Below are 23,195 nucleotides of genomic sequence, written 5' to 3' on the forward strand. Positions count from 1 at the left end.
ATGGTATTTTACATATGACATGTATTTACATATATTTGCCTAAGTATTTTACACCTTCCCCGTTCATTCTTCAAAACCACACTAGGAGGTAGGTACTGTTATTAACTTAGTTTGTAATAATATTGTTTTATAAGGGAGGTAATGGAAGCATGCGTAGTTGAAGAGAACTGTTCAAGGTCATGTAGGTAGTTTGTGGCAGAGCAAGAATAGAACCCAGGCAATCTGGCTCCAGTCTTGATGTCCGTCCCTACTTTCCAGTGATTCCTGGATCAGCTGACACCATGAGCCACCAGAAACCTGAGTCTCCTGTGAGCCATTCATCTTCCATTCCCTCCAAACCCAAACCATCAGCAAGTGCCGCTAAAGCCATCTCCTGCGCGCTCCCCCCACCTCCCAGCAGCCTTTGCAGAGCTCCAGGAATGGCACTTTTCTACCAGTTTCCTTGGGTGTCTGTACTCCTATTCAAATTCACTTCCAGGATGCAGATAAGGGATTTAATCAGAGAACTGGAAGTTGAAGGAGTCCATCTCTGATTGGTCCCTCAGAGAGGGACAGACAAGAATTCTCTGCCCTTCTGACTTAACTGTTTTAACTCATGTGCAACTTATGTATTCTTCTTACTGTAGAGTTTGCTAAAATATTTATCTTTTTTTCCTAATACTTTTTCCTTGCACTTCTTCCCAGATTTTTAAGAAAATGAAATTATACTTGGCCCAATTCACATTCCTTGTTGAATTTACAACTTTTCCTTCATCTTTGCCTCTGATTTAACACATCTATTGCTCATTAGATTTACAATTTATACTCTTATCATGATGAAATACGAAAGAAGGACCCCATTCATGACTGGACTGGGATCAGGGAGTGGCAAAGAACAACTCTTCAAGTTCATTCCGTTCATTCCTAGGAAGTCTGGTGTCTGGTTCTGGTTGGAGCATATATCTTTCCAGGCTTCACCCTGAGACATTAATGTTTCAATTTGAAATCCAGGTTGAACCTGTTTTTCCTTTGCTTCCTGCAGAGAGCCAATTGTCTGTGGGCCAATATTTGCCTAAGGAAGCTCCAGGAGATATGTGTAAAGCACGCATCTCACACTGCTAGTTGCAATCAGGTTGCAGGCTTGGGAAGTGAGAAATCAGTTGCAGGGGAGGGGGGGAGGGGGGGCTGGTTTAGAAGCCAGATCTTAGGTTCTGGAGGGGGGTGGTGGCAGGTCGTGGATGGGAGACCATCTACCACAGGAAGAGGAAGACAACACATCTGCCTATGTGAACTCAGGCAACCTCCTCTACATGTTTAAATCTGCATAGTCAGGAAGAACAAACACACTAGGAAAGAAAGTATAGTAGGATCTCTTCTGTCTAAGCAAGAAATACGAAATTAGACAATGCTTTCCGAACTCCCTGAAACCTCAACCAATGCCCAAAGTTGGTCTCATGCTTAGAATAGAGTTTGAAAGGTTTTCAGCTTCCCTTAAACTCTTTCTATCTCATACTGAGTATTCCATCACTAGAGTCATTCTGCTGGGGGAATAGCAGAAATGAGACTCCTGGGTCCTTAGCTATCAGAGGAAAGAGAGGGTCTGGTGGAAAAGGAAGGCCATGCATGATCATAATACTATGGGAACAAGTTTCTACCTTATATCAGTGTTTTCTTCTATCAACAGTCAGTATATATACATATGTATATATATACATATAATCACATATATACATATATAAATATACATATATGTACATATTATATATAATATTATATAATATTATATATATTTTCAGCCCTCACAGGCTGCCAGCGGGCACTGGACAGGTGGAAGGCTCTGGCTTTCAGCAATGCTGCAGGGACTTCTGTAACCCCCAGGGCCAATATATATAATATTATATATATATACTATAATATATTATATATTATTATATAATATATATTATATATTATATATGTATATTAAATATACATATAATACATATATGTATATATTATATATACATATATTATACACATCTATGTATAATATATGTATATATACATATATATGTGTGTGTATATATATATATATATATATGGATGAGGTGGTGATCAAGCTGGAGGCCTGTGCAGGGTAGAATTATCACCAAGCAACACTCTCAGCCCAGAGTATCTGGGTTCTTTCTTCTACACAACTCCTGTGGTTTCAAATTATTCTCTTTGTCAGCATTTATTTACTACAAAACATTAGCTCATTTTCCCCCTTTCCCCTCATCATTAAAGATACAACCAGTTCCTTGAGTGTGGGTATAATTTTATTATAAAACAAAGAAATATGGTGTTTGGAAAACTCTGCTTTAATGTGAGGGAAACAGGTGTGGTAAAGTTAACAGCATATCTGCTCTTTATCCTGTTTCTTGGCACAGATTTTCAAAAGCCCTTGGAATTTCCTGAGTGGCAGGATTGTGTTGGTTCTGCTGCTGAAGTGGCCTACACTGGACCCTTAGACAGCTTCAGAAGAGAGATGGTCACCGAGGGACCAACCATGATGTTAGAAGCTAGAATTTTGAGTCAGCCTGATGTGGGAAAGAAAAGGAGGTTGGATATGAAACTCCATAGGGTAGCAACTAATTTAATCAAGCATGCTCACATAATGAATCAGATTAAAACTGTAAACCTGGAGGCTTAGAGGGGCTTCCTGGTGGCTCAGACAGTGAAGTACAGAGAGGGTACCGCACCCTGGCATCACCGAGGAAGGGATCAGAAGCTCTACTGACAAAACTTGTCCAGATCTTGCCCTATCTGTAAGCCCAATAACAAATCTGTGTTTTAACGTATAGCACTTTCACGAAATACTCTTGGACATGCTAGTGAACTTTGAATTTGAGGAAATTGTGGAGATTCTGAATTTATGGTCTATCAGTCAGCAGTGTGGGAAGTACTAAGGAACTGTGACTGGTGTCAGAAGTGAGGACAATCCTGGGACGTGATAAATTATACAGGGCTTTAGGCATTCATACACAATGAGACTTAGGGAAGGACACAAAAATATAATGCTTCTGTGCCTCTGATCATATAAAGCAATATTTATCAAAATGAACTAAGGTAAATGGAAATGAGATTTTTTTGTTGTTTGTTCATTTATTTGTCTTTGAGAGGGTATGTGGGGGGGGGACACAGAAATGGTGGGACAAAGGGTGAACAAATGCAGTAGTGGTACTCACTAGACATTACGTTGGAAATGAATTATACAACTTGTGGGTGAGGACAAGAGGGAAAATGTAGGAGAGGACAAAGGGAGAGGTAACAGTCTCCAAAAAGAAATACACTCATTATCTGATTTATGACTTGGTAACCCCTTTGTAGATCACTTTTATAATAACAATAAAAATATGTAATCAAAGGAAAAAAAGTGAAGGTGATCTTCTGCAGAACAGAGCTCCTCAGGCCTGGAAGTCTGAAGCTCTGTCCAGAAGGCCAGAACTGGATTCCATCTAGTATAGCCAGAAAGGTGACACACAGAACTGTTTCTTTAAAACTATGTAGCTCTTTAAAGTATTAAAAAAAGAGGTAATCAGAAAGAATGTATTGATGATAAGAATCTGTTTCAGATGGGTCTAAGAAAACAGTTCCAATGGAGGAGAGACACTGTTGATTTGAAATAAAATGAAGCCCAAGAAAACAGTTGCAGGGGTATTATTTAGCAAGGAAAGATTTTAGAATAAAAATAGTATATATAGATAAAAAGCAATGGTTATAACTAAACCTTACTGAATGCCCAATTACTCCATTGCAGGCAATCTTCATGTTTTGTTGTTGTTGTTTTGTTTTGTTTTGTTTTTGTCAGTCGTGGGACCTGAACTCTGGGTATGGGCTCTGTCCCTCAGCTCTTCAGCTCAAGGCTAGAGCTCTATGACTTGGGCCACAACATTACTTCTGGCTTTTTCTGCTTATGTGGTACTGAGAATTGAACTCAGGGCCTCATGCATACAAGGCAAGCGCTCTACCACTGAGCCACCTTCCCAGCCTCTGTATTTTTTTTTATGCAGACTGGTTTAATACTTTCACACAATATTTGGTGTCATACCCATTTTTACGGATGAGGAAACTGATATAAAGACTATGCAATTTGCTCAAGGTAATATTCAAGTGTTTCCTTTATGGGCTAGGGGTATGGCTCAAGAGGTAAAACACCTATCTAGAAAGCACAAGACCTTTAGTTTAAACCCCAATACTTCCATGAAGAAAAGAGTTCACATTTTAATAAACAAGAGAGTTATGAAAAGGGAAATTGGGTTTGTAGTTGAACTAGATTGTAACTGAACTAAAGCAGTATCTGCTCTTTGAATGAACTAAGGCGCCTCCAGCATGCAAGTTAGACATTATCTTTTGCTTTCAAAGTGGCTCTTTGTTCTCAGCCCACTCCCCATACAACAGAGAGAGAGAGAGAGAGAGAGAGAGAGAGAGAGAGAGAGAGAGAGAGAGAGAGAGAGAGAGAGAGAGAGAGAGAGAGAGAGAGAGAGAGAGAGAGAGAGAGGGACATTCCAATTTGTGAGGTTCCTAAGTACAGACAGGTAAATATGATATGTAGCCTCCAACAGAATAAGTGCAAACCCATCAACCAGCAGGTTCTCTTACAAGGAAATTTTAGACTATAGGAAATACTGACACAACAGAGACTACGTATTCATCTGAAATGATGGTTGGGTTGCAACACACTGGAGGGAATGAAAAGAACTAAGAAATCAGCCATTCCTTCCTTTTCAACTGCCATGTACTCAACTTGCAACTGAAGTCTTCTTCCTCAATCATGTTACTCCAGTAAACTAACCACAAACTAGCCATCTCTTACTGACCTACCGTTTTGTAGAACTGGGTAGACTCCATTGCTTGTTTGCAATTGAGTATGTGAAAGAAGAACAGAATAGAACAAATAGGACTGAAACCAGCAGTATTCCTAAGTTGTTTCATGAAAAGCCTCTAGGATCCAATCAAAGATAGTTCTTGGAGCCAGCTTTTCAAAAATGGACATGTATGGAAGATGCTTGCTCATTCGGGCAGTGACCTCTGGATCTCACAAGTTCAAATTTCACCATGTAGAACATGTTGGCACCCCTGAAAAGAAACTTGTGAGCTGCAAAACAGAGTAAGGCCATTTTATGACTGTGCCCAAGAATTTTAATTGTCCATTCTCACAATCTAATGGAGAGACAGGTTCAGCTCCTGGCCTCTTTGCCAGTTGACAACACAACCAAGCTTGCTTTTATTATTGTTGTTGTTGTTATTGGTTGGTTGTAGGGCTTGAACTAAGGGTCTGAGCACTATCCTTGAGATTTTATGCTCAAGGTTTGTGCTGTACCATTTTGAGCCACAGCTCCACTTCTAGTTTTTAGGTGGTTAATTGAATATAAAAGTTTCCTACCCAGTCTGGCTTCTAACTACAATCTTCAGAACTCAGCCTCTAGAGTAGCTAGGATTACAGGTATGAGTCACTGGTGGCCAGCTTATTGTTTATTTTTAAATCCCTGCCTTACAATTGGCCTCTTTCTCACATAAGGACTTTAATCATAAGAATATTTAAAACTGAAAAACAGGTCTCCAGTGGCTCATAATTTTAATCCTAACTAGTTAGGAGATAGGAAATAGAAGGAACAAGGTTCAAAGCCAGCTAAGGCACAAACATTCTATAGATCCCTTCTCAACCATAGCTGGGTGAAGTGGCCTGTCATCCCAAGCTACATGGAAGGCTGAGATTGGGTTCCAGACCAGCCTAGGCAGAAAAGACCCAAAGATTCTATCTCTATTGAGGGAAGCTAGACTTGCTGGTACATGCCCATGATCCCAGTAACACAGGAAGCCTAAAAGCTGGAGGATTGTGGCTCAGGAAAGTGCCCAGGTTGGAAAGCAAGACTCTATTCTCAAAGTAACTAGAGAAAAAAATGGCTGGATGCATGGCTCAGTGGTAGAGTGTCTGCCTAATAAGCACAGGGCCCTGAGTTAGTTATATATACATACATACATACACACACATATCTATGCAACTAGTTAATCTGAGGGGATTTTTTATTATTCAAGTCTAAACATTTTTAAGTGTGCAATTTTATAATGGTGAGAATATTCACCAGAAATTCATTTTGTCATGTAAACTCAATACTGACTTAACAATGCCTCATTTGCCTCTTGTGCTCTCTGGCAGCCATTTTCTTTTCTGTTTCTGTGAATCATGGTCTGGCAGAGTGGCCCAAGTAGTACAGTGTCTGCCTAGCATGAATTCAAACTGAGTTCAGACCCTAATATGACAAAAAAAGTTTCTAGTCAAGTGCTGATAGCTCACGCCTGTATCCTAGCTACTCAGGAGGCTGAGATCTGAGGATCTCCATTCAAAGCCAACCTGGGCAGGAAAGTCTGTGAGACTCTTTACCTCCAATTAACCACCAGAAAACCAGAAGTAGAACTATGGCCCAAGTGATAGAGTGCTAGACTTGAGCAAGATTGCTCAGGGACAGTGCCCAGGCTCTGAGTTCAGCCCCCATGAACAACAACAAAAGTTTCTAAAGTCTTGACAAAGTGAGATTAGTAAAACTAAATTAAATAACACAATATTTTCTGTTGTAGTATGTGACAAGATTTCATTTTTTAAAAGGTAATGTTTAGCCATTCATCTGTCCTCTGACTCTGGGTTGCTTCAACATCTTGGATACAGTGAGGTATAGCCAGCCCCATGATTTTAGAGCTGTGAGATCCACTTAAGGTTTCTAACAAATAAGTTGTGAGATAATAACTAGATGTTGGCTAAAACTGCTAAATTTGTGATCTTGGTTATGGCTGCAATAGGACACAAATGCACCACCTCCCAAACTCACTGGGTCTTTCCCAGTTCTTTGCAGGTGTCAGCTGAAAGGCTAGTCAACCAATTCCCTGCCAATTTTCTAGTGGGCCAGGGCTGCCATTTGCCTCTCATGTCACTTGCTAGCGAATTGCCACAGGAACCAAGGATTTTTAGAGCTGGGGAAAAAAATCTCCATTAGCTTTCTGGCCAGCAGGGTCTAGGCACTGGCCAGCAGGGTCTAGGCACAATATAGGGCCAAAGGCTGGTCACTGTTAGCATGACCTCCATCTCAGGTATTCAGACCCTCCCTCAACACCAGTTGATGTGGCCAGGCCTATCTGCAGCTGGCCTTCAGCCCTGGCAGCTCCTCCCACTTCACTTGCCTGGAGTCCTGTTTCACCCCTAGCCCTTAGCTACGTCCTGGGAATGCTGCTTAACTGTAACTGTTACAATCAAAAAAACCCACCCCAACTAGGTGCCATCTTCAGTGTTCAGCTGCAGACACACACGAAGGACTTCCTGCCCCTAAGCCCCCTGAATATAAATTTAACCCTGAACAAAAGATGGGCACTATTTCTCCCTCTTTCAGGGGAGAGGTGGCCTTGTCAGCGTTGGCTGGCAAATAAACTCCTTTTCCTGTATGTGACTGTGTCTGGGTGGTCTTCTGGGATGGCTGCTAACAGTCACATCTTCACATGGTTTTCCTTAAACTTCCCCTCCCCCAGTACTTACAAATATAATGCATGCTCATGGTTTAAGAAATACAGAGGAGTTGGGGGTGGGGAGAAGGAAGAGTTGGGGAGGTGGGGAGGGAAGGGATGGTAGGGGATAAACAAAGGAGGAGGTAACAATGCTCATTAGGAAATGTACTCATTACCCTACTCATGTAACTGTAACCCCTCTGTACAGTATTTTTACAATAATATATATATATGGAAAAAGAAAAAGAAGAAATACAGAGGGGGAGAGGTGTGCCTTAACTCACAATAACAACAAAAACCCAAAGAGGACAGAAGTTGATACAGTGCAAAGTAAAACAGCCTTGCGCCCTTGCTCAGGATCCCACCTTTCTAGAAGGTCTTCGTGTAATACAGTTTTTGTATAATTCTATTCTTTTAGCTTTCCTTCTTTTAAACAGAATAGCTCTCTACATATTTTCTATAACTTGGTTTTCCCCCTTGATTATTAGATCTTGGTATATTTTCTTTTTTTCTATCACACAAAAGCTAATTTATTATATTAACTGGATTTTATTTTGAGCAGTCACAATAATGTGGCTCCATCTGCAATCAGCACTTTCATAGATAAAATTATGCATATACATGTATAATGTGTAATACAAATATTTTGCCTACCCTTTAATGTTTAAATCATGTCCATACATTGAGTGAAATGCACTTAAACATTGTTTAATATCAGCCAGAATCTCTACTTTTTCCCAGCTATATAAAAAGAAAACAAGGGGCTGGGAAGGTGGCTCAGTAGTAGGCTGCCTGCTTTGCATGCATGAGGCCCTGGGTTCGATTCCTCAGTACCACATAAGCCCCAGATGTGGCACTGTGGCTCAAGGGGTAGAGCTCTAACCTTGAGCTGAAGAGCTGAGGGACAGCGTCCAGGCTCACAGTTCAGGCCCCACGCTGATAAAAAAAAGAAAGAAAGGAAGGAAGAAAGGAAGAAAGGAAGGAAGGAAGGAAGAAGGAAGAAAGAAAGAAAGAAAGAAAGAAAGAAAGAAAGAAAGAAAGAAAGAAAGAAAGAAGGAAGGAAGGAAGGAAGGAAGGAAGGGAAGGAAGGAAAGAAGAAAGGAAAGGAAGAAAGGAAGAAAGAAAGAAAGAAAGGAAGAAAGAAAGAAAGAAAGAAAAAAACAAGCAGGACACTGGTGGCTCACTGTATAATCCTACTTAGGAGGCTGAGATTTGAGAACTGAAATTCAAAGCCAGCCCAAACAGGAAAGTCTGTGAGATTCTCATCTCCAATTAACTCCAGAAAACCGGAAGTGGCGCTGTGGCTCAAAGTGGTAAAGTGCTAGCCTTGAGCAAAAGAGCTCAGAAACAAAGCCCAGGTCCTGAGTTCAAGACCCATGACCAGTGTGGGGGATTCTTAAAAACATAAAAAACAACAACAACACAAAAAAACAGATGGAAAACAGAACTTCCTTACATGAAATTACAAAACTGTGCATATGCGTGGTGTTGACATTTATATTTTTCCCCATTCAATCCTTTTGGCTGAAATACATTCATATACTCCCCTCTTATTGTGAAACCTTCCTGTCACTCAAGCCAAACTTCTACTCCTTTACTAATACCCCACCTCCAGTTGTCATTTGGCTGTGGAATTATATCTTCTTCATTAGAGCTCTCTTTTAAAATTTCATTTCATCATAAATCTGGCATGTGAGGTTTTAATTGCTCGGTCACAGTTTTCTCTTCTTCAGTCAATGGTGACAACTCCAGATCTCTATGCTTTTGGAGTTCTTGTATCATAGTCATGGTCTTATTCAAAGTAGTACAAATGCGGCTCTTAGTCTCTTTCTGCTCAACAACGACTGGCTTAAAACATGCATACCAGGTTTGATATCGAGACTTTAAGGCTGTCAATTCCTCTAAAAGTTTAACTGGATTTTTCTTGCCTGCGGAATCAGGATGATTAGCCTTGATTTCATATGCTAGCCTGTATTGAATGTAATCCAGATCAGAATCAACTTTCTGGAACATGTGTTGAATAGTCCTTGGTATATTTTCTAATTGTCAGTACTCACAGGGTGGAGCCCACTGTCTCTCATTTCTTATGACCACATTAAAAATAGCTATACAGTTAAAATACATAATTTATTCATTTGTACCTCTGGAGGGTTGTGTACATTTTCAATAGTATGTTTTCTCTGCGTATTTTCAGTAGTACATGCAATATCCTCACCCCCTTGTTATTCCAGCCTTATGCAAGTTTATCTATGAAACATTTTCAGAAGTGAAATTATTGCGATAGAGGACACAGGCCTTTAACCATCATAGATGCAGACTTAACAGTATCCAAAGTCACACCATGAACAGAACATACAAACATCTGTTCTGCCCACAGCCTCTGGATACATGTTTTCATCCTTATAATTTCATAGGTAGAAATGATTTCTCATTGTTATCTATATTTTCTCTGTGTGTTTCTCCCCACCCCCTCTCTTTCTCTCTCTGTGTAAGTATTGGGGCTAGAACTCAGAACTTGAGAGCTGTCCCTTCTCAAGGCTAGCACTCTACCACTTGGTCTGCAGCTCCACTTCAGTCTTATTGGTGGCTAATTGGAGATAAGAGTCTCACAAACTTTCCTGCCTGGGCTGTCTTTGGACCATGATCCTCAGATCTCAGCCTACTGAGAGTCTTATTGGCATGAGTCACAAGTGCCTGGCTTACATTTCTTTAATTTTCTGTGAGGTACTATATCTTTTCTTATGTATATTGGATGTTTATCATCTTTTTCAAGGCCTATTTATGTCCTTTGCAAATTTTTCCACTTAATTTACACTCCTTCCTTCCTTCCTTCCTTTCTTTTTCTTCCTTTTTTTCTTTTTCTTTCTTCTTCTTCTTTTTTTTTTTTTTTTTGTCAGTTGTGGAGCTTTAGCTCAGAGCCTGGGCTCTGTCTGTGAGCTTTGGTGCTCAAGAGTAGTGCTCTACCACTTTAAGCCACAATTCCACTTCCAGTTTTCTGGTGCTTAATTGGAGATAAGAGTCATAGTTTCAGGCTGGGAAGGGATGTGAAGGGTAAACAAAGGAGGAGGCTGCAATGCTTGGTAAGAAATGTACGCATTATCCTGCCCACGTAATTGTAACTCCTCTGTACAGTATGTTCACAAATAAAATGAAATTAAATTAAAAAAAAGAGTCATAGTTTCTTCCCTGGCTGGTTTCAAATCATGATCTTCAAATCTCAGCCTAGGTAGGATTAAAGGTATGAGATACCAGTGCCTGGCTTAAATTTATTTCTTAAAGTCACTTGTATATTAAGAAGTTAAATCTTTTGTCTGATGTTCTACAAATATTTTCTCCATGGGTTGTCTTTTCTCACTCTCCACTGATATTCACAATTATACATGTAAATCTAGGTAAATTCACTGATGCTTTTGTTTTAGGCCTTTGGTTTGAGGTTATGGTAGTGATTACCTACTTAAAGATTGTTACTTTTTTGAGTAAAGTCTAGGTATGTTGGCACATGTGTGTAACCTCTCAGCCACTGGGGAGGCAGAGATCAGGTGAACTGTGTTAAATGCTGGCGTTATAAGCTGGTGTTACCTCACTGGGATTCTAGGTGATGTCTTTTAGCCAACTTTCAGAAAGAAATCTTTTGTGATATTCTGATTTTCTGTATTTTCACTTGACTCAAATAAGTTGCTGTGTTCCAAAGGCTTAACTATTACTTACCCAGACAGATGCCATGATATTTTACACTTTCCTTGAATGAAGATTACACTGACCTATTAGAAGAAAAAAAAAGCAACTAAGTCATATAAATCTGGATTCAGAATCCATTATCTTCAGTCCAGTTCTTGCTGTTCAATCCAGAAAACAGAAGTAAACTATTAAAGAAAAACCTTCTCAGGAAGACACTGCATCTCTGTTGACAGGAATTCCATTTACTAGTCATCTTGGGATACCTGCTATCTCAAGAGACTGCACAGTCTCTCTGAGCACCACAAGGGCATAGGACAACCTCCACCCACCAAGACTTCAAAACAATCTTCCTGGACAGTCTGGTTTTTACCTACTTAAAATCCGGTAGCCAGATGTAGTAATGCACACTTACAGACCAGCTACACAAGAGGCTGAGAACAGAGGATTGTTTGAGCACTGGAGTTTCAAAGTTTGGATAACATAGCAACACACACACACACACACACACACACACACACACACACACACACACACTTCAGTAGAATTATGTATATTACTAACTCCTGCAAGACAGATTGCCATCATAGGCATTCTGGGGGTAAAAAAAAAATGGAAGAAGGAAGAAAGGGAGGAAAGAAGAGGAAAAAAAAAGAAAAGAGAGAGGTAAGGGGAGGGAGGGGAAAGGGAGGAGAAGGGAGAGAAAGAAAGGGGAGGGAGGAGAGGAGTGGGAAGAGAAGAGGGGAGAGGAGGGGAGAGGAGGGAAGAGGAGAATAAATACACCAGAAATGGCTCTTTCCTATGAAACCAACACAAATCTGCGCTAGATTCAGTCTGACTCTTGTCCTTGATGATGACCTTGCTGTGCCCATTTTTTTTGCACAGCCCTAAGGCTATATGCTATGATAAAAAGAGACTCAGCTGCTCTCTGGAGTTCCGTCCCATCCTTGGAAGGTGAGAGACAAAAGGGCTCATGCGTAGGGACTGCAGGCACACTGTCCATACGTAGACATTACTCAAGCATGCTGGCTTGTCTCCAAGCTTGATTTAGAAGTGCAAGTTGCTCCCACCCATCCTGGGAACAAAATATTCTAAAAGTTCAACGACAGCCTCATAGCAAAGTTCAACAGGAAATCACAAGAATCCCAGGAAATAGTTAGCCTGGGATTTCTCAGGCCCTCAGTAGCCTGGGACAGTGGACTCTAGTTATAGAATCTGACCCTTTATCTCTTCATAGAGTCCACTGTAACTACAGGGTATTTCTTCTGGGTTTACCTCTTATTATAGTTTGGATCTGCAATGTCCTGCATAGGCACAGGTGTCGAATGAAGGCTTGGTCTGAAAGGTAGCTGTGTTCAGAGTTGGGGCTTCTGGGAAGTGACTGGATCATCAGGGCTCTGATTTCCTCAATGCAGTAATCCATGAATGGACTCAGAATCTGGTGGGCCACTGGGTGGAAACTTAGGAGGTGGGAACTCATTGAAGGTCCTTAGGGGCATGCCATTGTAGGGACACATCATCTCCCTGCCCCTTCCTGCCTCTGTCTTCATGTATTTCCTGGCTACCACCAAGACAGTATCCCTCTTGTCACCACCATGCTCTGTCATGGACAGCTGGCTCTACTGCCCATAGCAGTGAAACTGTGAGCCACTAGAAACCTTTTCTTTTTGAAAATTGTTCCTGCCAGGCATTTTGTCACAGTAATGAAAAGCTGATTAACACACTTCTTAAATCTAGACTCAAATATCTTTGCGACTAAGTTCCTCAGCTATAAAAGGAAAGCGGGCTGTTGCTAGCATGGAATGAGACAATATGTATAATATCAGCTAGGATTTTGTGTTCTTACTACCTGACAAGTAATATACAAGTTTTCGAAGGTCAGTTTTACAAGGCTGGGGATTTTATTTTAAATCACATTGTTCACAGGGGCATAATAGGTACTTACAAAGCACTGATGGAATAAATAGTTTAATGTATGTTTCACAATAATCTGGGCCTAGTTTAATCACTAGTAACATTTCAGTTTTGCCTATAAAAAAGCCAGGAGTGCCGGGCGTTGGTGGCTCACGCCTGTAATCCTAGCTACTCAGGAGGCTGAGATCTGAGGATCGCGGTTCAAAGCCAGCCCGGGCAGGAGAGACCGTGAGACTCCTATCTCCAATAAACCACCAGAAAACCGGAAGTGGCGCTGTAGCTCAAGTGGTAGAGCGCTCGCCTTGAGCTGAAGAGCTGAGGGACAGCGCTCAGGCCCAGAGTTCAAGCCCCACGACCGACAAAAAAAAAAAAAAAAAAAAAAAAAAAAAGCCAGGAGTTCAAGAAGTTCCACAGTCACACAGCTAGTGAGTGAATCTCTCTGAATCCAGACTGCCAGACTTCAAGTATGAGCTTGGTCTCCATGGCTTGCTACACCCAAGTACCCAGTCCACATCCGGCAAAAAGCAACCTTTTGTATTGTAAATCACACTGAATTATTACTGATCTTTAAAAAAAATTGTAAAGAGACCAAATGATCCCACAATAGAACTTCAAACACATCCTTCTGGAAAGGAATTACAGAGGTTACATAATTTCCTATTCCTTCCCACTCCATCCTGACTTCTCAGCAGATTTAACAACAAAAACAGCCGTGGGAAGGACAGTCTGATTGTCCATACATTTTTAAAAATCCCTTTTCTGGTCATTCTGAGTTTCTCTGCCTTCATGAGAACCAGGATCTTCACAGAATAATGTTTTGATGAGCATATCTTGATGAAGACTAGGAACTGCAGCTTTATCCCAGAGCTGTGTTGCACAGCAAACTCTTGTAATGAATTTAGACTAGCCAAATTCTCGTGCCTCACACCTGTAATCCTAGCTATTCTAGAGGCTGAGATCTGAGGATCGTGGATAGAAGTCAGCAGGAGCAGGAAAGCTCAGGACAATCTTATCTCCAAGTAACCACTATGAGACAGCACCGAATCTCCCAGTACCATAGCGCGCAACCCCTCTTACCCCCAAGAGTGTAGACCCCTGACAACTTCTAATCAGCAGCAAAAGGGGCCACTTGTGACCCAGAACCCGAGTGGAAGCCAGAATTTCCCAGAAGTCTGCCACCACCTACCAGACTCCCACTGCCGACTCAGAGGCCACAGGGGAGACTCAAGCCCAGGGCTTGAGTAAACGGTGAGTCTTTTCCTGGGGAAAGCTAATTTTCCCAATGTCCTACCGCACCGCACCCCCAGAAAGTAAAATGACATTGTCTAGGTGAAGGGGAGAATGTGTAATGGGGGATTCCAAGTCCTCCAAACACAGCTCTGCGCCAGCACCCCGGAGACCCTGCGGTCAGACTCCCTGCCTTTCTTAATTCGGACCCCATGATCTTTAGAAATGGGGGGGCGTGGTTAAAAGATCCCCGAAAGTGTGAGGATTGGAGGAGCATCCAGGCAGTGGGGACAGCTTGGGGCTTGGGCGTCGCCATGACCCTAGTGGGTGACCGTCCAGGCAAGCCACATCCCCCACCCCCACCCCTCGCACAGTTGGGCGCGGGAGTCCCCCAAGGCCGGCCGGCCGGGGACCCAGCAGCCAGGCGAGGCGCGCACCCCTCGGAGCCCGAGCCCTGGAGGATCAACACTTACCCTGAGCCCCCTGGACCAGGAACAGGAAAGGCCGGCCAAGGTGTTCGCAGGGGATCCCAGCTCGCTCCCTCCCGGATCGCGACCGCACCCCGTCCTCTGGCCCCTCCTCCCTCCCCGCCGTTGGACTCCACCTGCTTTCCCACCCAGGGCGGGGGTTGGGGGGAAACCGCTCCCCTAGCAGCCTGGGCCTCCAGCCTGCATCCCAGCCTCCACTCCTTGCCTGCTCTCCTTTCCTCCAACCACACAAGGAAACACTTACATACACGGAGATCTGCAAATCCGTTTCAAGGCTTATTTTGTTCAAGGCACTGTGGATTCAGACATTACAACCCTCACCTCCAAGAAACTCGCCCCAAGACTAGGGGCAAATACCTACCACTTGTAACAGCAACTTTGATCTAGTATTTAATTTGTGCCAGCACTAGTCTAAATTCTTCATCCCTGCCTCAATTTCCATTTGTGTTCTAGCTACCCTGTAAGGTACTTGCTATTACTATCCTCATTTTATAAGTGAAGGTGAGACAGAGAGGTTGTGTAAAGTACACAAAGTCGCCCAGAAAGTAGGTGGCAAAGGAGTATGCTGGAGAATGCAGGAGAAACTAATCACAGCTATCATTTGGGGGAGATATTGGGTGTTGAAATCGTTGTTCCATTACATTACCTGATTTCATGTTTTGTTTTTATTTTGTTAACTTTCAAGGCATCTCTAGAGAGTGCTACTTTTATTAGAATTTGAAGAACAGGAAACAAGCTAGCCTGTGGCTAAGCTTTTGACTTCATGTAAGAAGTATCCTAGCTGGGCCTTGCCAGCACAATACTCAGCCTTGTTACCCCACCTCTGGGTAGGGCTAATTCAAGAATGACACATTTCCGGTTTCAGGGCATATCTTAGCAGCTAAGTGGGAATTATTGAAAGGTTTTGAGCTAGGCAAGCATGAGATACATAATCTAAGAATATACTTTTGTAAGGGTTTTTTTTTTGTTTGTTTTGTTTTGTTTTAGAATCAGGGCTGCGCATGGAGGTAGATGCCTGTAATCCCAGCAATAAGAGAAAATAAGTCAAACTGAGAAGATAAGGCAAACAAGCTTAAAACACTGAGTTCAAACCCTCGTACTACTAAAAAAACAAAAAAAAAGTACAGTGACTGAATGGCCATTTCATGTAAACTTCTGATTTAGTTCATTTACTACTGTAAATGTGTCAAAATATATTTTGTCTAGTCTTTCAGCAGTTTAAGACACAGTGTTTTGTAGCCAATAAAGGAGCAGATTTGACCTTTGTGTATTTGTGCATAAGTTTAAGAGACTGGAGCAAGGGGTTCTCAAAGCTGAGTCCTGGAACATAGAAACTTGTTAGAAATGTAAATTCTGTAAAACCTCCACAACAAAAAACTTCTCCAACAAAGGAGGAGGCAACAATGCTGGATAAGAAATGTACTCATTACCTTGTTTCTGTAACTGTAACCCTTCTGTACAGTATTTTCACAATGAAAAAAACAAAAAAACCCCAACTTCTCCAGACCCTACTCTACACCTCTTGTTTGAACAATCCCATCAGATGATTGCAATGTACCATAGAGCTTAAGAACTAATTATTGAAAAGGAGCTGCTATGGAGAAAGCAAAAGCATTGTCCTCCCGACCGACCCTTTTTGTACCTCTATAGGGGTACTGCTTAATCTCAGGTTCCCATGTTTTTGCTTAACTTGATTGCTCACAGCTGGTGCTTTACCAGTTGAGCCTCACCTCCATTCTGTCATTTTGATGATTATTTGGAGTGCAAGCTCAAAGACTTTAATGCTCCTCCGGCTGGCTACAAATCAAGATCCTCTAGGTCTCAGCCTCCTTCGTCTGAGTCATTGCTGTCTGACTGGGATTGGATTGCCTAAAAGGTGAGTTGGGTACCTGTGGCTCACATCTGTAATCCTAGTTATTTGGAAGATTGAGATCAGGAGGGTAATGGTTCAGAGCCAGCCTAGTCAGACAAATCTGAGAGACTCTTATCTTCAGCTAAGCAGCAATGGCATGGCTCAAGTAGCAGAATACTAACTGTTCAAACAAAACCCCAAGCAAGAGCTGGAGTCCCTGAGTTTAAGCTTTAGTTCCAGCAAGCTGCATACAAATCAAGCATGTCTCCTTTGGCCTCACATGACTTCTTATACAATGGAAAAGTTTAAAATAGAGACTGGAGTTGCGCTCAAGTGTTTAACTGCGATTTGTATTTTAGAACTACAACCAATGGCTCATACGAATCCAGGCAGAAGACCAATGGTATACTCAAGTGTTTGCACAGAGTTCAGCACAGCCATGTGAGCAAGGCGAAGCCAGCCACAGGAATGAGAGTCCCTGATGACTACAGCCAGCATGAAATCGTTGTTACTTTGCATGGGCAAGGGACAGAAATGTTTCATCAGAACGAGAATTAAACCTGTGGAAGAGGGGCTGTCCAACAGGGCTTGCGGCCAGGAATGCAGGCAACTATGGCCAGAATGGATGGCAGGGCAGGAGGAAGCAGCCAGTGGCCCAAACTCCACAACTTTTCTCCCATCAGTAGATCTCTCTGTGCAGTTAGTAACCTAGCAACTTTGGGAAGTAACCGGTGTGTGTGTGTGTGTGTGTGTGTGTGTGTGTGTGTGTGTGTGTGTGTGTGTGTGTGTGTGTGTGTGTGTGTGTGTGTGTGTGTGTGTGTGTGTGTGTGTGTGTGTGTGTGTGTGTGTGTGTGTGTGTGTGTGTTGTGTGTGCGCTGGTACTGGGGCTTGAATTTGGGGCTTTACCCTTTTACTTAGCTTTTTCTACTCAAAGTTGGAGCTCTAGTACTTACTACTTCCAGCTTTTTGCTGGCTAATTGGGGATGAGTCTCATGGGCTTTTCTGCCCAGGTTAGCTTCAAAACTTGATGCACAGATCTCTTGTGAGTAGCTGGATTACAGATGTGAGCCACCAGTGCCAAGCATGTTGATCTTGGAATTCAATACCTTATAGAAATTGTTCCAAACAAGGAATCTTAATAAACTTTTATCACTTGTTAAGTACTTGATGGTTTTAAACCAAAATGAGGGTTAGGAAAAAATTCTACTTGCCTTTAAAGAGAAGGTTGCAGCATGCTTCTGTTTTATCAACTGGGTAATGGAACATTTGATGAAAAGAATTCAGCCTGGGTTATAGGAGCTTGAGGCTGTGTGTGTGTGTGTGTGTATGTATGTGTGTGTACTAGGGCTTGAATTTAGGGCCTGGGTGTTGTCCCTTAACTTTTCACTCAAGGATGACATCCTACCATTTGAGCCATAATTCCACTTCTGGCTTTTTGCTGGTTAATTGGAGACTAGAGTCTCACAGACTTTCCTGTCAGGGGCTAGCTTTAAACTGCAAAACTCATATCTCAGCCTCCTGAGAAGTAAGATTACAGATACACGCCATGGGATACCTGGCTTGGGGATAATTTTAAGCAATGTCAAGTTGTGCTGGTGAAGGCTTTGAGGATTTGGAATTCTGTAGTTCATGTGGAATGTTCAAAGAAATCCACACAGGACAAGTGTTACACAGTTGTTCAGGACAATGAGGCAGAAAGTGTAAAGGAGTCAGTGTACTTGATTATATATAATATTGCCAGATGTGCCCAATATATTATTGGCTATTGTCCCTAAAATGTTACCAGGGCTATTAGCTACTCTCAGTGTGCTATTGTAAAGGGCTTTTGTTAAGAATTTCTCTCTCTCTCTCTCTCTCTCTCTCCCCCCACCCCCATTCTCTCTGGCTTATTTGGGAATATAATCTGTTAATTCATTGTGGTATCTTAATATCAGACTAAGGCATACAACAATGTGATTATTGGACTACGTATAAACTGCAAGTTCCTCAATTCCATACACGTGAACTTAATAATATATTTTCAATAGTTTTCCTTTCCAGTTCCCAGTGTTTCCCTAAAACTGTAGTCAATGAGATAATCTAAATTCAGAATGGTCATGCATATGCTACCATTCCATCCCTAAATCTATGGCCATGAAATTTCAGAGAAATGTGCCCCAGAGAAATGATATTAGGACTTTCAGTCAGCTTTGACAAATCACAGGAAACAAAAAGAAAGTATTAAAGATTTGGAGATTACATTAGGTTTGTGCTTCTGGGAGCCGATTTTATGAAAACATGCCTTCTCAAGTCTTGTTCAATTTGCAAATGGACCAACAGAGCCCAGTTGGCCACTGTCCCTGGCAGTTTTTTGTTTTACTGGAGGGCGAAGAGACACAAATGCACAGCTTGCAGAATGCCAAGCCTGTCTGGGCTCTGTTCCATTCTGTCCCTGCCATTTTGCCCTTCACAAGCCAATGAACTCATTTGGAGGTTTGATCATCTCCAGGATGAGTGATGGACTTTAGCAAATTTCTGCCTGCACAGAAGGACATAGGCATGCTCACAGGATGTCAAGTAGCCTGAGGTTTGATAATACAAATATAGTTTCAATATTCATCCTACTGTATTACATGTGGAAATTCAACTCATTTCTTTTCCTGAGTGACAAAGAAAAGCTAAGATCATCTGACAATATGTAATTTTTTTCAGTGTTTTGCTCTTAATATAGTCTGACTTACTGAGTCAACCCCATTATGGAGTTTCTCTTTGAGAAATTCTACCTCAAGTTGCTGAATAACTTACTAGCTCAGTGGCTTTGTCTGTTAACGAGATGAGTACTCTAAAAAGGATGTGGAAAACAAAGCAAACAACCAGACTGTCATTTATTAATTATTTATACAAATTTGTATAGTGGCATATGCTACTGGAGAAATCAGAAATTCATAACACACACAAATTGATACTGGAAATACAAAAATCATTTGAGGGTCAAGAAATCAGGTTGACAGCACCACCAATTTAAAAAAAATCAGTTTGAGCAGGTTTGTGGTATCAAGAATAACAAATACCTATAGGACACAGATTGTGCAAACACTTTGCAACACTATTTCCTATCTGACAATAGGAATCTGTGGGAGTCCTCTAGGACACCTGGAGCACAATAAAAAGGGAGCAAGGCAAAAAAAAAAATGGTGCAAACCATTCTTTCTTTGAACCTTCACAGTCAATGTTTGATAGCAAATAGCAACCCCTGAGGGCTTTTTCCTGCTTACATGAAGGCTTGATAGAAAAGGTTAGTAAAACACACACAAGGCATAAGTGAGCAAGTTAGAGAAATTGAAAGCTGAGCTTTCACTGAAATATAATCCACATTAATCAAATATCTGATCCCTAAGATGAAGCAGAAAACGCAAATGCAAGGAACAATTCTATATCAAAGAGGCAGATCCCAACCCCACATCACCTTCTCTTCAGAAACTGTCTCCACCAAAGGAGTACTGGCATTCCATATAGTGTGAGTGGCAAGAGGAAGAGCAGAAGGGGAGGCAGGAATATTTCAGGGACTTTCCATTCACATGGATCACCATCTCCAGGCCTTCCTGTCATTTTGTGAGGATCCCCAGGTCTCAGTCTCCTTCCCTACACCAGGCTCCATTTACCACTTATCTGCACCCCTCCTACACATATGTGAAAATGGAAGGGCTGTGCAAGTAGAACATTTGAACCAATGGAGAAGTGCTGCTTTAATGTGAAGCATTCTGGGAATTTGAGCAGTGACAGATAGTTGGCCAAATGGCTCCCTGTTGTGTAGAACTAACATTCACTGCCCTCTAGGTTGCTCTGGAGCAGATTCATTGCTTGGCTCATTGGCTCCAACCATGAGATGCCAATTCTTGAACCTGCTCAAGTCATCCTGCCTTGAGTTGCCCAAGCTGGTCTGAGGTAGCACCTGACCTGTCATGAGTTTCTGTGCTCACCCCAGTCCATCCTTTCTTGAAACTAGACTGACTTCTAAATCTGTTCTGGAAGTCAATTCCTCTTGCTAATACATTATTACAGCTTTTCTTTTCCTGACTCTAAGGACCACTGTTAGAGCCACATGTAGGCTAGGTGGTGGTTTTTGTCCCCCATCAAAGAATTTCTTTTTTACTTCTCCAAGTAGAAAACTTATTTTTTTTGGTAAAATTGCTTTTGAGATGTTGCCACTGTACTGACCTCTTCTTCCAAACTCATTCCTTCATTACACTCATTACACAATCCATTTGTTCAGCCAACCAAGATTTCTAGAGTACCTGTTTTGTGCAAGGCAAGGCTGAAGAATGCGGATGTGTGACTCCCACAGGCCCTACACTCAAAGAACTTCCAGTCTAGTGGAGTTGCCTAAAACGTTTCCCATGGTTCATTCTTCATAGGTTTTAACACTAATATATTTCCAGTAGAGAATGTCTTCAAAGAGCCTGGGTCTTTCTGACACGATCACTATACAACATGGATGCCCCGTTACTTGCTCACGGACTATGGTGTGCTCAGTGAGTACGATGTAACATGCATTAGGAAGAGAATGTGTCCTTTACTCCTGAATCATGGAACTGTGCCTCCAGTTCAAAACAACATGACGTGCATGCTTGTGTTTTGGCCAATAAGGCAAGAACAAAATAGAAACAAAGGCAAGCCATGTGAACACTACACACAGAGTAGTTAAGCTGATATTTGACTACGCAATGGTTTTAAAGCCATGTAGTTATGGCCTTGTCATGTGCTGATATGATTTTAAAAAAAAAGTAAGTGCCTGAGCTACCAGCAAAGAACCCCCAGAGAGAAATCCCTGAAATAGTGCATCAGGAACAGAGCCTCCAACTGCTGTGTGACACAGCAAAAAAGGACCAGTATGCATCTGTCAATTCTGGTTTCACTCGAATCTGGGCTTTCTCTTAGTCTACTTCATTAAAATGAATCATTTGCCTTCCTGAAGCCCTAGTAAAATTAATAGACATGGTCATGCCTATTTTAGGACTGGGCAGAGCCTAGGGTAGCAAGAAAGTGTGATTGGTTTTATTTAAGCAAAATCATGATGCATCATTGATCCTGTTTTGTGGCATTCTTCACCAGGGCCAGACTCGCCGTCTTCCCAGGTTTCAGCTATCTCCTTTCTAGAGAAGTTTTCTAGTCTCAAGCACCCTGAGGCCTCTAGGTGAAAAGAGCTCTGGAAGAGCTAAGTATACTAGAGGCTGCGGCATACAGACAGGTAGAAATGATGTGCAAATGTGTACGTTGTGCTGAGGAGTTTCATGGGATCTGAGTGTCAGCAATTCACACTCTGCTGTCCCCAGATCTAAGAAAAGCCCAAGTAGAAGAAGGCTGGGGATAGGGGAGGAAAACCCCTCTCACTATCCCAGAGATCCACCATGATGCACTCACATTCTAAGATAATGGGCTGGCCTAATTGTCCAGCTCCTTTCAGCCTAAGATACTTGTTTTCTATGGTCAGCTTCTAGAGGAGCTCTTTGTAACTGCTGAGACTATTAAAGGGATCCACAGACACAACTGCCCCAGTATCCCGGGAGTCTCAGTGGTTCTTTGTGCATGAGGTAGCTCAGTTGTGAGTTGATGCATGTAATGTGCGCTGTCTGCCACTCAAAGCTATAGTTTTCCCTTTTTATCTGCAAGATTATAAAAATACCAGTATTTCCCCGTAATGTATAAAAAATGGTTTTTAGAAAAAAAATACACTTGGGACTCCTTGTATTAAACTTCTGTTCCATCTTGTAAGTTGTTGTGGACTCTGACCTCCAGATTCATTTTTTTTACTTTAGCACCTTTGAATATATAAGACTCCTCACCATCACTGAGTATATTGACATTACGCACAGTGCAGTACTGTCTGTTCAGATTCTTCTCCACCCTATCCTGATTCCTCTTGGGCATGTCTACCTTGGTATTCAGAGGGTATTCCTCCAAAGTGTCCTCCTGGGGCTGTTTCTTCCTCTGCTTCTGGCATTTCCTAGTGATGAAACAAGCTACCAAAAACACCAAAACTAGAAGCATGATGGCAGCCAGGGCACTGCCAATTGATGCCCCAGTTTGAGACAGAGAAGCCGCTATAACTGGCTCCTGCATCTCTAGGTTCAGGGATTTCATATTGGTGCCATTCTTGACTTGGTCCCCTTCATTGTCATAGATGAGGGAATCGTCAAGAGTTAGCCAGCCACTAGGTTCTACCAGGTCCCTTCGGTGGCGCCTCAGAGAAGCTGTGAGTGAACGCTGGACCCGGGGCCCTGAGATAGTGTCTGGGCCAATGATGTAGATCACCTGGAGATACCACTGGTGTCCGGCTTCCACCTGCAGGAAGAGGGAGACAGGAAGATAAATAGCACATCATTGTTGCCCATAGATGACCTCAGAAGAAAAAGAATGGCAAGGCAAGGCTGCCATATTCCTATCTAGGGTAACAGTTTCAAGAAAAGCACCTAACAATGGCTGGTGTCTTCTAACACATAGAGAATAGAACCAAGGATTATAGGTTCTATTATATTTCTAAATGAGACTGATCTAGGGGAAACTGTTCA

At 42.0% G+C, this 23,195-nt stretch overlaps 3 protein-coding genes and 1 non-coding gene across 6 annotated transcripts in view; all 4 read right to left on the minus strand.

The window, feature by feature from the left end:
* Positions 1–14,868, minus strand: part of Anxa3 (annexin A3) — a 59,517-nt gene extending 44,649 nt beyond the window's left edge. For both annotated transcript variants that reach the window (XM_070012599.1, XM_070012598.1), the window contains exons 1-2: positions 14,781–14,868; positions 11,200–11,252 (exon numbers count right to left, since the gene is read on the minus strand). In XM_070012599.1, coding sequence (XP_069868700.1) covers positions 11,200–11,214 — 15 coding nt within the window. In that variant the 5' untranslated portion in view covers positions 11,215–11,252; positions 14,781–14,868. The remainder of the gene's footprint in view (positions 1–11,199; positions 11,253–14,780) is intronic.
* Trnat-ugu (transfer RNA threonine (anticodon UGU)) lies at positions 3,909–3,988 on the minus strand. Its single transcript has one exon. It is a non-coding gene; the product is annotated as a tRNA-Thr (tRNA).
* Positions 9,047–9,652, minus strand: LOC138820917 (SKA complex subunit 2-like). Its single transcript, XM_070012922.1, has 2 exons — positions 9,633–9,652; positions 9,047–9,517 (listed from the first exon to the last, which is right to left on the minus strand). Exons 1-2 carry the CDS (start codon positions 9,650–9,652, stop codon positions 9,169–9,171), a joined length of 369 nt encoding a protein of 122 aa, XP_069869023.1. The 3' UTR covers positions 9,047–9,168.
* A 4,612-nt stretch (positions 14,869–19,480) lies between the features above and the next one.
* Positions 19,481–23,195, minus strand: part of Fras1 (Fraser extracellular matrix complex subunit 1) — a 442,940-nt gene continuing 439,225 nt past the window's right edge. For both annotated transcript variants that reach the window (XM_070012597.1, XM_070012596.1), the window contains one exon: positions 19,481–22,968. In XM_070012597.1, the coding sequence (XP_069868698.1) occupies positions 22,375–22,968 (594 nt within the window). In that variant the 3' untranslated portion in view covers positions 19,481–22,374. The remainder of the gene's footprint in view (positions 22,969–23,195) is intronic.

This window comes from Dipodomys merriami, unplaced genomic scaffold, assembly GCF_024711535.1.
Source record: "Dipodomys merriami isolate MVZ:Mamm:240054 unplaced genomic scaffold, mDipMer1.0.p SCAF_9, whole genome shotgun sequence".
In the NCBI taxonomy this organism is placed as follows: domain Eukaryota; kingdom Metazoa; phylum Chordata; class Mammalia; order Rodentia; family Heteromyidae; genus Dipodomys; species Dipodomys merriami.